Source organism: Syngnathus floridae, chromosome 2, assembly GCF_059516105.1.
Source record: "Syngnathus floridae isolate MCC-2025c chromosome 2, RoL_Sflo_1.0, whole genome shotgun sequence".
NCBI classification, from domain to species: Eukaryota; Metazoa; Chordata; class Actinopteri; order Syngnathiformes; family Syngnathidae; genus Syngnathus; species Syngnathus floridae.
Genome location: NC_142414.1, coordinates 16,353,377 through 16,366,134, shown reverse-complemented (window position 1 = coordinate 16,366,134; position 12,758 = coordinate 16,353,377). Strand labels below are relative to the sequence as shown.

General features: G+C 44.6%; 2 protein-coding genes across 3 annotated transcripts; both read right to left on the bottom strand.

Moving 5' to 3' along the window:
* Nucleotides 1–3,588: 3,588 nt before the first annotated feature.
* LOC148402203 (lens fiber major intrinsic protein-like) lies at nucleotides 3,589–5,919 on the bottom strand. Its single transcript, XM_088368882.1, has 4 exons — nucleotides 5,241–5,919; nucleotides 4,997–5,161; nucleotides 4,846–4,926; nucleotides 3,589–4,779 (listed from the first exon to the last, which is right to left on the bottom strand). The coding sequence occupies exons 1-4, from the start codon at nucleotides 5,598–5,600 to the stop codon at nucleotides 4,594–4,596; spliced, it is 792 nt and encodes a 263-aa protein (XP_088225008.1). The 5' UTR covers nucleotides 5,601–5,919; the 3' UTR covers nucleotides 3,589–4,593.
* Nucleotides 5,920–6,959: 1,040 nt separating this feature from the next.
* On the bottom strand, nucleotides 6,960–10,993 carry LOC148402202 (aquaporin-4). 2 transcript variants are annotated; one of them, XM_088369854.1, is made up of 6 exons: nucleotides 10,817–10,993; nucleotides 10,385–10,576; nucleotides 10,155–10,316; nucleotides 9,903–10,067; nucleotides 8,960–9,040; nucleotides 6,960–7,987 (listed from the first exon to the last, which is right to left on the bottom strand). In XM_088369854.1, exons 1-6 carry the CDS (start codon nucleotides 10,829–10,831, stop codon nucleotides 7,775–7,777), a joined length of 828 nt encoding a protein of 275 aa, XP_088225980.1. In that variant the 5' UTR covers nucleotides 10,832–10,993; the 3' UTR covers nucleotides 6,960–7,774. The 2 variants fall into 2 exon arrangements, with proteins under 2 accessions (XP_088225980.1, XP_088225981.1); XM_088369855.1 differs by lacking the exon at nucleotides 6,960–7,987 and adding an exon at nucleotides 8,502–8,708.
* Nucleotides 10,994–12,758: the final 1,765 nt, after the last annotated feature.

Genomic DNA, 12,758 nt, shown 5'->3' with positions numbered 1-12,758 from the left:
TTCTCAGTGTAAGTTATTGAGGTCAGTATCAGCGTGGAATGATGTTGAGCCGGAGGAAGCAAGCATGAGTCACATTTCTTTTATACACTCATCAATCCATGGGCATGGAGGTAAAGGTCAGATTCGAAACCGGATGAAACATATGTTGAAAGAAAACATTCAAAAAGGAAAAGATCACTCATGCGTTGAAAGATCATTTTCTGTCAACTTGTGGGAGTTGCAGGTAATTTGTGTGTTCAGCTTTCACACTTGCATGACTTGGTTGAATGTACGCGATACGATGAATAAATTGCACATCTTGCTCCATTGGCGGCGCTAGGATTTTTTTTCTTAGGGGAGGCATTGGAGGGTGGTGAAATTATCTCACAGGGTCTGCAAAACAAAAAAAATGTATATATATATATACATTTTTTACATATATATATTATATATATATATATATATATATATATATGGTTCTTAACCTTGTTGGAGATAGCGAACCCCACCAGTTTCATATTTCGCATTCACCGAACCCCTCTTTAGTGAAAAAAACTCAAATTCAAGATAGAAGTTTTTGAAGGGTGCACAAAACATCACCTTATTCAAAGAACAAAACCTACACAATGCATGAACTCACAACAAATTACATACCTGCAAATCAATGTGACTTTTGCTGTTGCCTTAGAGTAGTGCTTCTCAATTATTTTCTGTGATGCCCCCCTTAGAGAGAAGAAAACATTTTGCGCCCCCCCCACGTTATTAACATTAGAGAAAACAAAAAAATAAATAAAAAAGTTCAATATTATCAATTATTATTATTATAATATCTGTTCAATATTTTTCCATGGTGTCCCACTGCACTTTTTATCGCCTGCTCTGTCTGTGCTGTGTGCTAGTGTTGGCTCGTGAGTGAACGATTTGTTCAAAAGACCGAATCTTTTCAGTGAACAAGTGAACGAATTATTTTTTCCAGTTCATATGACTTCAACCAGTAGGTGTCAGTAATGCCCATTGAAGCTGGTGCCATCTCGCCGTAAAACAAAACGAAGAATAAAATGACGTAACTTCCTGTTCAATTGAGGGAACGAATCCTGACTTTCCCGTTCGTGATCGAGTCAATGCCTTCCTTCCCGTGCCTAAACGGATCAGTCAGTGAACGTGTTGCGTCTCCCTCCTGGCGTGAACTATGTAAGCCAGAATGTTGATTTACGATTTGCCAAAGAAAGAAAGAACCACTTACTGAAACACCACTTCTTTCATGCGCGTTTTCTCCAAGCTAACGGCTATCTGTATTGCATGAAGGGATGCGCCGTTATGCAACAACGGGGAGATTATGCTTCTCTTTGGGGAATCTTGATTTTATAACACTTACAGTAGTTTTTAGATAACGTGTATGCATATATACGCCTAAATATTGTTATCCAATATATCTACTGCAATTTCACATTAGATTGCTGGTTTGAAATTGACTTTTATTATTTTTTTTTTTTTTAATAAACATTTATATTAAAACTTGTCTGGTGTTTTATTCCTTGTTTTTATAGTCGCCAATTAAAACATAAAAATATTCCATAGAAATATTATTTTAATAAACATTAAAACCTGTTAAAACTTGTCTGGTGTTTTATTCCTTGTTTTTATTTTTTGGGCATGAAAACAAAATATGACATTTGGTTGACTGCTTTATATGACAATATGTACATGTGTTTTACGTTGTGTAATATGTGTTGGTGTCCCCCCAAATAAAGAGCAAGTAGTCATACACATTCTTGACACGTACAAGAAAAATTCATAAAGTTATTAGGTACATCTGAAAATGGTGGTGTACCTAATGGAGTGTCCGAATGACGTCACAGATCAACCAGCCAATCAGGAGGTGGGGGTGAGGGCGGGTGTGGCACTTTTCACTTTCAGTTCAGCTTTGGCTGTGATTTTTCCCTAATGAACTGGCCTGTTATTAGGTACACTTGAAAATGGCAGTGTACCTAATGGAGTGTCCAAGTGACGTCACAGATCAAACAGCCAATCAGAAAGTGGGGGTGAGGGCGAGTCTGGCACTATTCACTTAAACCAGGGGTGTCGACCTCCAGTCCTCGAGGGGCCGCGTTCCAATATGTTTTCCAAGTTACCCTCGTTAAACACACCTGCGTGAAAAGATTTTGGTCATTTCACGTTCTGCAGGAGCTAAAACTTTTCACGCAGGTGCATTTAACGAGAGAATCTTGAAAAACATGTTGGAATGCGGCCCCAAGGACTAGAGCTTGACACCTTTGACCATGATATTTCCCTAATAAAGTGGCCTGTTATTAGGTACACTTGAAAATGGCGGCGTACCTAATGGAGTGTCCAAGTGACGTCACCAATCAAACAGCCAATCAGAAAGTGGGGGTGAGGGCGGGTGTGGCACTTTTCACTTAAACCAGGGGTGTCGACCTCCAGTCCTTGATGGGCCGCGTTCCAATATGCTTTCCAAGTTACCCTCGTTAAACACACCTGCGTGAAAAGTTTTTGGTCATTTCACGTTCTGCAGGAGCTAAAACTTTTCACGCAGGTGCACTTAACGAGGGAATCTTGGAAAACATGTTGGAATGCGGCCCCAAGGACTAGAGCTTGACAAATGTAACCTTTGACCATGATATTTCCCTAATAAAGTGGCCTGTTATTAGGTACACTTGAAAATGGCGGTGTACCTAATGGAGTGTCCAAGTGCTTTTTCCCCTAATGAAGTGGCCTGTAATTAGGTACACCTCATGGACACTACACGGGGTAAAAAGAAGGTCACACCAGGGATTGAACTTGGGTCCTCTGGGTTGAAAGTCCAGAGCACTAACCACTATGGAACCCTTGCACTTGTTGCATGGAAGGCACGGTACATATATGGTTTTATGGAGCAGCTCACGCGAATAGTAAAGATCAGCGGTCCCCAACTTTGTTTGCATATGCTTGTATGTGTGTACGAAGCAAGCCTTCAGTTGTAAAAGGACTATCAGGTACACGTTCACCCCTGGGACCGAACCAGGTTCTTACTGGTTGAAAGCCCGTGACACTAACCAGTCGGCCATCTCAACCTGGCTTTTGGTGGTTGTTAACTTTAACCCTACCACTAACCCTAGCCCTAACCCTAGCTCCAACCCTAAACCTAGCTCTACTGGATTTCACCCCGCCCCCTCGGTAGTGGGTGTGATCCATTGGTTTGCTCCGCCAACTTGGGGGCGGGGCCACCTTATGTATTCACACATAAATACTTTTGCATTTTTAAGAACCTTTGGCGCTGACTTGACTTGACTTGACTTGACTTGACTTGCTTTTTCCTTTTCTACAATAATTTAGGTCTCTTGAGACTTGCAAGTTATATGACTCAAGACTTGCTTGTGACTTGTGCATAAGTGACTTATGTTGTGTATCCCTCACAAAAAAGTGCCTTTGTTTTGTATCATTCATGACGTCATCTGCCTTCAAATGCAGCCTCTGAAGATGCCACCGTGCAGTTGCATGGATACTCAATGCAGGGTTGAGATATTCACTTTCGCCATCTTCTGGCCAAAAGCGTTTATTGCCGCAAAACAAAAGATGGATAACTGACTGGGTGAAAAATGACCCAACAAATGTAATATGTGCATATTTATTATAAGTGAAAGTTTATTGAAACACGTTTGTAATCCCAGTTAGGATCAAATAACAAAAGACTCAATGTAAAGCTGGCACTGTTGGTCTGTAGTGTACAGACCTTTCCAATTCTACCAATTCTCAGATTTCCTTTTGTGCTGGTTAAGATGGGGCAATGCATATGGATGGGTTTGTGTAAAAATGGATACCATCACAAATATCACAGTGTGCAGAAGCCATGTGTGTCTTGTCTGAAAAAGGGCTTACATCATGAATAGTGATTGGTACAAAATCAGTCGAGCTGCAATGAAAATGAGAAAAAAAGAGGTACTGTATCGGCAATCTTCATCTCTCACACGCTAGCAAGCAAACACACACACACACACACGCTCACACGCACACATGCACAGCTGCAAAGACACTTGCACACCTGCATATACAAGCGGGCACACACACACTCACATTCACCCACACACAACAATTCTCACACACACAGATAAAAAGTAGCCTTTTGTAAAATGCAAAATTGTATTCAAATGTAATCTTACATCACCGTCATGTGTCTGAAGTGCAGAAAACAAAAAGCGATGGGAAAAAAAAACTACACCGGAGATTATGTGAAATGCATGTAGGAAACCACGCCTGTCTTCACTGGCCTAAATTGGAAAGAAGCACAAACCCAGAGTCTTGCCCACCCACGCTCTGCACCACCACCTGTACTGTCATCTTTGATCCTAGACTGACTGCCCCCCCTCCTCACCCCCCCCAGCAGCAACACCCTCCCAGTTTGCATGCGCCTCTCCATCACAGAAGCAAGCCTTGCTGAGAGGAGACAAGCAGGCCTGCCTTTTATCACTAACACAAAGTCCACTTCTGAATACAGAGTATGAAGTTGGAAGGGGGAGACTGTCACGTTGTTAGCTTTCGTGCGCAGTGGAGGAGGGGCCCTGTTCCTCATTTGACAGCCCCAGGTGGGTCAACAGGTGCCGGGGGGAGGGGTCAGGTTTACAAGGCTTGCGTCTTGAGCTCGATGGGTTCCCCGCGGGTGTCCTGCTGGGTCTCCCTCTCCGGGGGTCGACTGCCCTTCAACGTGGCCAGGCGCTCGGAGAGACCCCTCATACGTGGAAACAGGATGAAATCGTACAGGAGGGCTCCCATGGCACCGCCAATTATGGGTCCCACCCAGTAGACCTGCAATAACATGCATGTTTTAGAACGTGCCGTGAACAACAGCAAATGAGGAGGCAGAGATGTTACCCAGTGGTTGACAAAGTTTCTCAACAGGACCGCCGGGGCGAAGGACCTGGCGGGGTTCATGCCGGCACCTGTGTAGTACATCTGAAACACAAAGCACCCCAGCGGTGACACTCGCACGAGCTCCTCGTGTCCGCGTTTTTGCACATCTCACCCCCATGAGATGTCCGATGGTGATGGAGAAGCCGATGGATAGAGCGGCAGAACCCAGGCGACCGTTTCTCCTCTCATCGGTCACAGCGAAGATGCACACCACAAGCTGTATGGTGAGGAACACCTCCACGGTGGTGGCCATTCCCAGACTGATGCCAGGTTGCAGCTGCGGACACGTGGATTTTTTTTCTGTTAATCTACCCGCCCTTCAAATGCAATTAGTCGACTCCTCGGTGGCTTCTTACCGTGTTCATTGCCAGGTTGCCCCTCATGTTGCCAGGCGTGACCCCGTACAGCACGGCAGCGCCGGCCACGGCGCCGAGGCACTGGGCGATAATGTAGAAAAAAGCACGGAAAAGGGACAGCTGGGCCCCAACCAGGTAGGCGAAGGTAACAGCCGGGTTAATGTGACCGCCGCTGATGTGGCCGATGGACTGGATGAGGGTGGCGGCCGCCAAACCAAAGCACAAGGCCACATGTAGAATGTGATGAGGCCCGGTGGTCCAGCGCAGGGCGGCGCCCAGACCAAAAAATACAAAGAACATGGTCCCGAAGAACTCTGCAAAAACCGCCCGCCAAAAACTCATGGACCGGAACTCCCACATGGTTGCTCTTTAGCAGTAGAAGACAGCTCTTGGGCAGCAATCAAATAAAGGTTAAACTTTTTCAGTCCTCTGAAAGTCAGCTGTGACCAGAATTGAGAAAATCCACCGACGGGATCTTCACCAAGCGGTGTGACCTTGCTGTGCTCGTTTGCCACCTGTGTCCACCTGTTTCAAAGGCATAGGTGTCAGTGGAGTGGGAGTGCGGGTCAACAAATCTCAGATGGGATCAGGAGACGGTGGGCATCAACTCGAGAGAGATTGGGAGATCGACCGGTACAGTGTCCGGTAAACCTTTAGCCTCTCTGACAGAGCGGAGAGGGCCAGACAGGGGCTTTATAATACACCCTCCGGGGGCCCCAACAAATGACGCCATAATCCCCCCTGTAGGGCTGAGGGAGGGAGGGGAGAGGCATCCATAGACATCCCAAATCAAACAAATGTAACCTTTCAGCTGCCCGCCACCACCTTTGCACGACACTCAAAAGAGGCCTGTTGAAAGCGGTCGAACGAAAACTTTCTCTGAAATCAGCGGCAAGGCACAACCAAAAGTGCTTTTTTTTCATCCAAAGAAGGGTGAACTTGAGTGCAGAGCAGCTGGAGCCCAGAGGTGGAAGGTGTCTCTTGGGGTGGGGTTGGTGGGGCATAGGTCAATCTGTTGACATATCATAACTGTGACACAAACGCTGACGGACACACACATACACGCACGCGCACACATAATACAGTTGAGGCCCCGGACGGAAGAGCCCAAAGCCAACAGCAGGGAAGTGACCCATAAAGCGAAAGGCCTGACCCCGTGAAAGCATTGTGTGGAGCACGCGTGAGGGCTACGGACGCTCACGGGCAAGACACAAATATAAAGCCAATTCTTGCATTTGCCTGGTTCCACGCTAAGCTTCAAACATACTACACACATACATTCAAGGTGATGACTCAGTTTTGGGATTGGCAAAGCAACAAAGTGACTCTGAAGAGCAAAGTGTTTGGAAGTCATGAAAAAATGTGACTCTTGTTGTCAAACATAGATTATTCACAAAACAGTGAATAGCAGAGCCGTGAAGGTTCTATGGGCGAGTCAGAGGTGTAGTGGGGATGCAGAGAGTGCACAGTGGGGTTACTGAGCAGTCCAGAGCCCTCTTTCTGCCCAAGGGAGGTGGGAGGGGAGCGTGAATGCAGATTGCTGAGCTTGCCGTTACGTGTTGGAAAGAAGACACACAATGTAAAATGCTGGCAGCGACGCCGTGGTTACGGCTTTTGTGCACATTCTGGCGCTGTGTAGATTAGATTACTGTAGATCAAACTTGTTTTGCGGGCTCGACTCATCGGGACATGGCCCGGCTTATACAACCAGCAATAATATCTCGAAAGTCAACTCAACTTTAATTATAGAAGACTTTCAAAACAACTGTAAGTTGCATACAAAGTGCTTTACAGAAAGTAAAAATCGGACATATGAAACAAACATAATAAAAGACAAACAATTCTGACTGACAATCAACAATACATAATAAATAAACTGTATTTATATGAAAAGGGAAAAAAAACAACACTAACATGGTTAGCAAAAAAAGACAATTTCACAAATACTGTATAGCCAATTCTCACTCATGATGTAAAATGTAACGTAAATGTAATGTAAAGACGACTATCGAGTTTTAATGTTGAACTCAATGGACACCTGTTTGAATAGGAAATTTGACACACATATTTACAACATGAAACCTGTTTGAAACTGTTTGCTTACAAAATGTAGTCACTCAGACAAATATATTCACAGCGCCCCGTATTTCTGGTACACATGCCCAAACACACAAAATAGTGTCAATTTCCAATAACAAAGTAGATTGCCATTGAATATGACCACCCACCCCTCACCACGCATGTAGTCATTAATGCGCTAAAATTTGTTTGATTGTGAACAAAAGGGCTGGCAGAAGAAACAAATACTAATAGGCAGAATCTAAGAGTTGTTTAGCATTTCAAAGCCTTCCTGACCTCAGGATGCAACACAACAACAACAACAACAAGCGTGGGGTTGTTTGCGGGAAGGCTTTGATGAGCCTTCATTGTGTCGTCTAATGATTTGCAAATGTGTCAGCAGAAAATATAACAACGTGGTCTCGGTCGATGCAAATATGAGACATCACATTCAGATGTGATCACGCTGATTTGCTTCATTTGTCTTGTTTGTGGGCCTGTTTAGCTCTGGCAGCATTCTGAGTGACGGTAGACAGGGACGAGCCAGTCATGCTGGTCGTCTCCACGATTTCAATGTCTTTGCACATCAGACACGCAACCAGCTTCTGGCGAGAGGCGCTTTGTGCAAAGAGGAATTCATGGGACACACCGGCCAGTACTGCTCCGATGACCGGTCCGATCCAATACACCTGCAGGTGGATGGAAAGGGATACCAGACACTCTATTAGGTACACCCAAAAAGCATGAAAAAAATATAATCGCTCTGATTTGATTGACCATGCAAGAGAGATATTATTTGATGAATATGATTAAATTGTGGATCATTGCAGACTTTTTAAAACCTCCCCCATTAAAAATCAAATGATCCATGAACAAAGCGTGCCATGGAGTAAAAAGATCCTGACAGAATATTTAAAGGAGCTGTATCATGCTATTTTAAGCTTTCTGTGGATCTATAAATACAATTACCCATGGCGATCTAATTTCTTATGGAATTCGTAGGGTGACCAGACTTGGGTTTCTGAAAAAGAGGACACCTTTTTTTGGGAGAGGGGGGCATTATTTTTTGGAGGGCATTCTTTTTTTTTTTTTTATGGGGAGGGGTCATTTGTGTCATATGTTATGACACAAATGACGAAGCGTCTGTATTTATTGCATTTATTGGCCCGAATAACACAAAACAACATAAACAATAACAAAAACATATTTACACTAACACTATCTAGTTTTACAGCTGTACACTAAGTAAAAAAGACAAAAGAAATACGGCCATCGGTGCAGCATTTGAAGAAGAACAAAGGGCTCCTCTTCAGTCCTCCTCTTGCAGGGTGCGTTGGCACATTTATTTGCCACAGACACATAAGTGCCTGCCTTGCATGTCAAGCACTCAGCTTCATAGGGATCACAACCCTGGCGAAAGCACGGGAATTTTTTTATTCAACTCCTCCACGAACGTGCATTTTTGTTTCGGCATTGCAGAAAAACCTGGAATTGAGTGAAATGGAATGGAGTGGCAATTCTATTGGCAATGTGCTGTCCAACAAAGTCCCGGATGATTTTGAAATTCCTCCCGGACATTCTTTTAGGTCTCAAAAGAGGACGTCTGGTCACCCTAATCTAGGGTTACAATATGACCACACATTAGAGCTGGTATTCCTCACCCAATGGTTTTCCCAAAATCCCGTGATGATGGCCGGACCAAGAGAGCGAGCAGGGTTCATACTGGCACCAGAGAACCGAGCCTGCCAAGGGAACAACACATTAGCTATTAAATTGTCGAAAATCATCCATCCATGCATTCACCAATTTCTATAGCACTTGCTATGAAGATGAAGATCTATCCCAGATGACCCTGGCCTGGACACCACCCAATTGCAGGGCACAAATATACAAACAAGCATCGGAGTGAAATGTAAAGTGTTGATGAGGCAGTGTTGACCTCAACCCTGGATATTGTGAGTCGGTGGGGAGAGTCCTTAAAGAAAAACTCCGAATCCACCGACATGCCATCCTTTGAGAAAGCAGTCTGGGGACTGAGAGGTGGGTTTTGCTGTCACTAGAGTGAAAGTCTCTGAGATTATTAAAAGCTTCCTTGGGGCAGGGCTGTATCGGTAGAAAGAGCTGACCCAAAAGGCGACGCTCTCAATTTATCAGTTTCCGGATACAAACAGCGGAAATGAGTTTCCCTTGGAGAAGCTCAGTCATCTAGGTGGGCAGAACCGATGCTCCTCCACATCGAGTGGAGCCAAACAGGGCGGCTCGAACATCTGCTTAGGACGCCTCTGCATGCCTCCCTGGTTAAGTGTTCCAGGATGATCCCACTGGGAGCTGGCCCTGGGGTCCTCCCTGGAGAGACTTTGTCTCCCAACTGGTCCACTCACGTGCCCACCAGAAGAGCTAAATGAGGTGGCTGGAGAAAGAGAGAGAAGTCTGGGATTGCCTGTCAAAGCTACTACCCTCGCAACCTGACCGGCTGGATAAGCGAAAGAGGATGGATGATGGATTGTTTCATACTGAATAATTATTTCTAATGACATGTAACACAAACACCCATACAAACACACATACACAAAAAATAAAAATAGTAACAAGCTTGCCCCTCACCCCTATCATGACTCCTGCAGTGTGTGCCAGTCCAATAGCTAAATTTCCTGGTTCTGGGCTTTCCCTTCGTCGCTGGGCCTCAACTGAGAAAACGGTGAAAACCAACTGGAAGGTGCATAAGACCTCGATGCCAAGGGCCTGCGCTGCATTCAACTCATCGTGCACCTGAGTGGGAAGAAAGAGGCGCAACGTAAGAATATAGATGGCGAACTGGCATATTGGTCATTTGTACTAGATTTTCAAAGAACAAACCCGGGTGACGAAGTAGCCTGCAGTGCTTTTGCGCGGCAAAGCCAAGTAGAGGGCCCCGGCCCCCAATAAAGCCCCCAAACACTGGGCGGCAATATAAATGAGAGCCCTTAGGACATCCAGCTTTCGTGTGGCCAGGAGAGATAAAGTCACTGCAGGGTTGACCTGAGCAGGAAGCACACAATGGGTTGAAAAGAATTTGACATGAAGAGCCAAAATGTCAACTGTGATACCTGTGCTCCGCTTATTTCCCCAAAACAGTGTCCCAGCACGACAATCACTGCACCGACTGCCACTGCTGGGTACAAGGGTCCCACCGGGGTCTCGTCACGGTCCGGTACGGAAGCACCCAGCACAGCGCTCACCAGCACCAGCGTGCCGATCAGCTCCGCCATCATGGCTTGCCAGAACTGACGGCTGCGGAGCTTCTCGGTGCAAAGACGCAAAACAGAGTTTGTGGAAGATCAAAGATGCACATGAAGGTACCAACTGTTACTTGCATGTGTGTTTGTTGGCAAAGAGCTGGAAATGTTTCAAAACATTTTCACGAGAAATTAAATTGGTGGATTATGGAAATATTCGATATTGTACTGGATATAATGGGGACTCATGGGTAATTTAATAGAAAGACTATCTGCAACAAGACAATAACAGAAGATGCTCACCTCATGCCACATCATTTCACATCCACCGAGTGTCTCCCCAGCTGCGGTCAGGAGGTTGCGTTGTCCTTCGATGGCGTCTGTTCGTCCGTCTGTCCGTCCGTCCGTCGGGCGCCGCTCAAACCCTCATTAGAGTCTGAGAGGTCCTCTGGTGAGACCATGCAGCCTCCTCCCACCCCCACCCTCACCTCTCTCCTTATATCAAATATCTCAGTCTGTAAAGTGTGTCTGCACACATTAGTCATCATAGCCCTTAAAGTGTTTGTTTTCTAACACACTTACATCCGGAACACTGCGGTGGTGACCTTGAGCAATTTGTTACAAAGTGATTGTGGCTACTTGACAGGCTTGTGCATGACGTGTCTGGAGGAAGCACTGTAAAAAGTGGTAAAGACACTCTGGCTGACTCCCACATTCCAAAATGATGTATTGTGGATAAGCTCAAGACTCTAAAATGGAGGCAGGTGTTTTTTTGTCTATAGCAGCGGTCTGTAACTTGCTTTTTTCCCCTCCAAAGTCACATGTGCACTGTAAAAAACCACAACTCATATTTTTGGGATCTAAATCAGAATCAGTAATTGAAGTTGGGACGACTTAAACAACTTCAAAATATAAAACAACTTCTTTGCTTTGTTGTGCTAAGGTTGTCATAAATGTCAATAATTTCCATCTTAAATCACAGTACCCGTAGCTGCTGCTGTTCTTTTTTTCCTTTTTTTTTTTTCCTGTGGGAGCTCCTTTAGCTCATTCACTGCTATGATGTGACATGCAGGATAGGAATGGATAATTTATTCTAAGAAAAAGAATGCAGTATGTTTTCCAATATATAATATAATAGAATATGATATATGATATGATATGATATGATATGATATGATATGATATGATATGATATGATATGATATAATATAATATAATATAATATAATATAATATAATATAATATAATATAATATATATTGCCGCAATGAATCTTAACACCAATTTCTTGTTTTTTTAATTAATGAAATAGATTATTCCAGAGAACAGACATTTTCTATATAATTATCCAGTTCTCTCATGATTTGGGTATATTTACATTATGGTTGTGGACATAATGTTGCACACTATAACACATTAAGTAAAAGCAATAAATAAATATATACCTGCTTTGACCCACAACCCAAATTTGATGCCCCTTCACAACAACCATTATCATTTGGACAAATTAGCCTTCTTGTCCAGTGTCGCTCTGATCTCCATGGAGACCCTTTCATGATGCTGTTGCCATGGTTCCTATTGTGCTGCTGCATCTGGACAAGCTTTTTTTTTTTTCATCATGGATATCAAACAAACGTACTCCTTGTTTGAGATGAAAAGGACACGAGAGTTCCATGTTTCGGCGACAAACGGGGTCCTTTGCAGCGTCACTTAGATGCCGTTAATCTCATAACATAACAAGATGCGGAGGACCCTCTGTTTGGGCCTCCGCATCACGGGCTGTTTGGATCCGGGGTGTCAATCTGGTAGACAGGGTCCAGAATGAACTGGTTAGAGGTGGCCCATTATGAGGTGGATTAGCCCCTTCTTATCATGGCAACTGTTTAACTGTTATCCCCCCTTTTGTGGGACTAAGTCCAAATGTGTGGAGCGGGCACGGCAGTGAGGGGCTGGGGGGTGTCACACTAGAACCCGCTGGCGTGGGGAGTTTTTCCACCCCCTCCGCCCAGAGTGCTGACAATGACACATTTTGCCACACACAAAGTGCCAACTAGGGGATTTGATTGAGTGATGTGAAAGGGATATTTTATTGTATTGTTCATTTTGGGGCATTTGATTGAATTTGTGCATGTGAGGGAAAAGCATCAAGGTGAGAGGTTCTCCCACTTAAAAGCGCAGAGCAGCTGGCAGTGATGGCAGCACCCTCCCGAAGGAACATGTGCTTGAGACAGGACTCTCCATGGAGG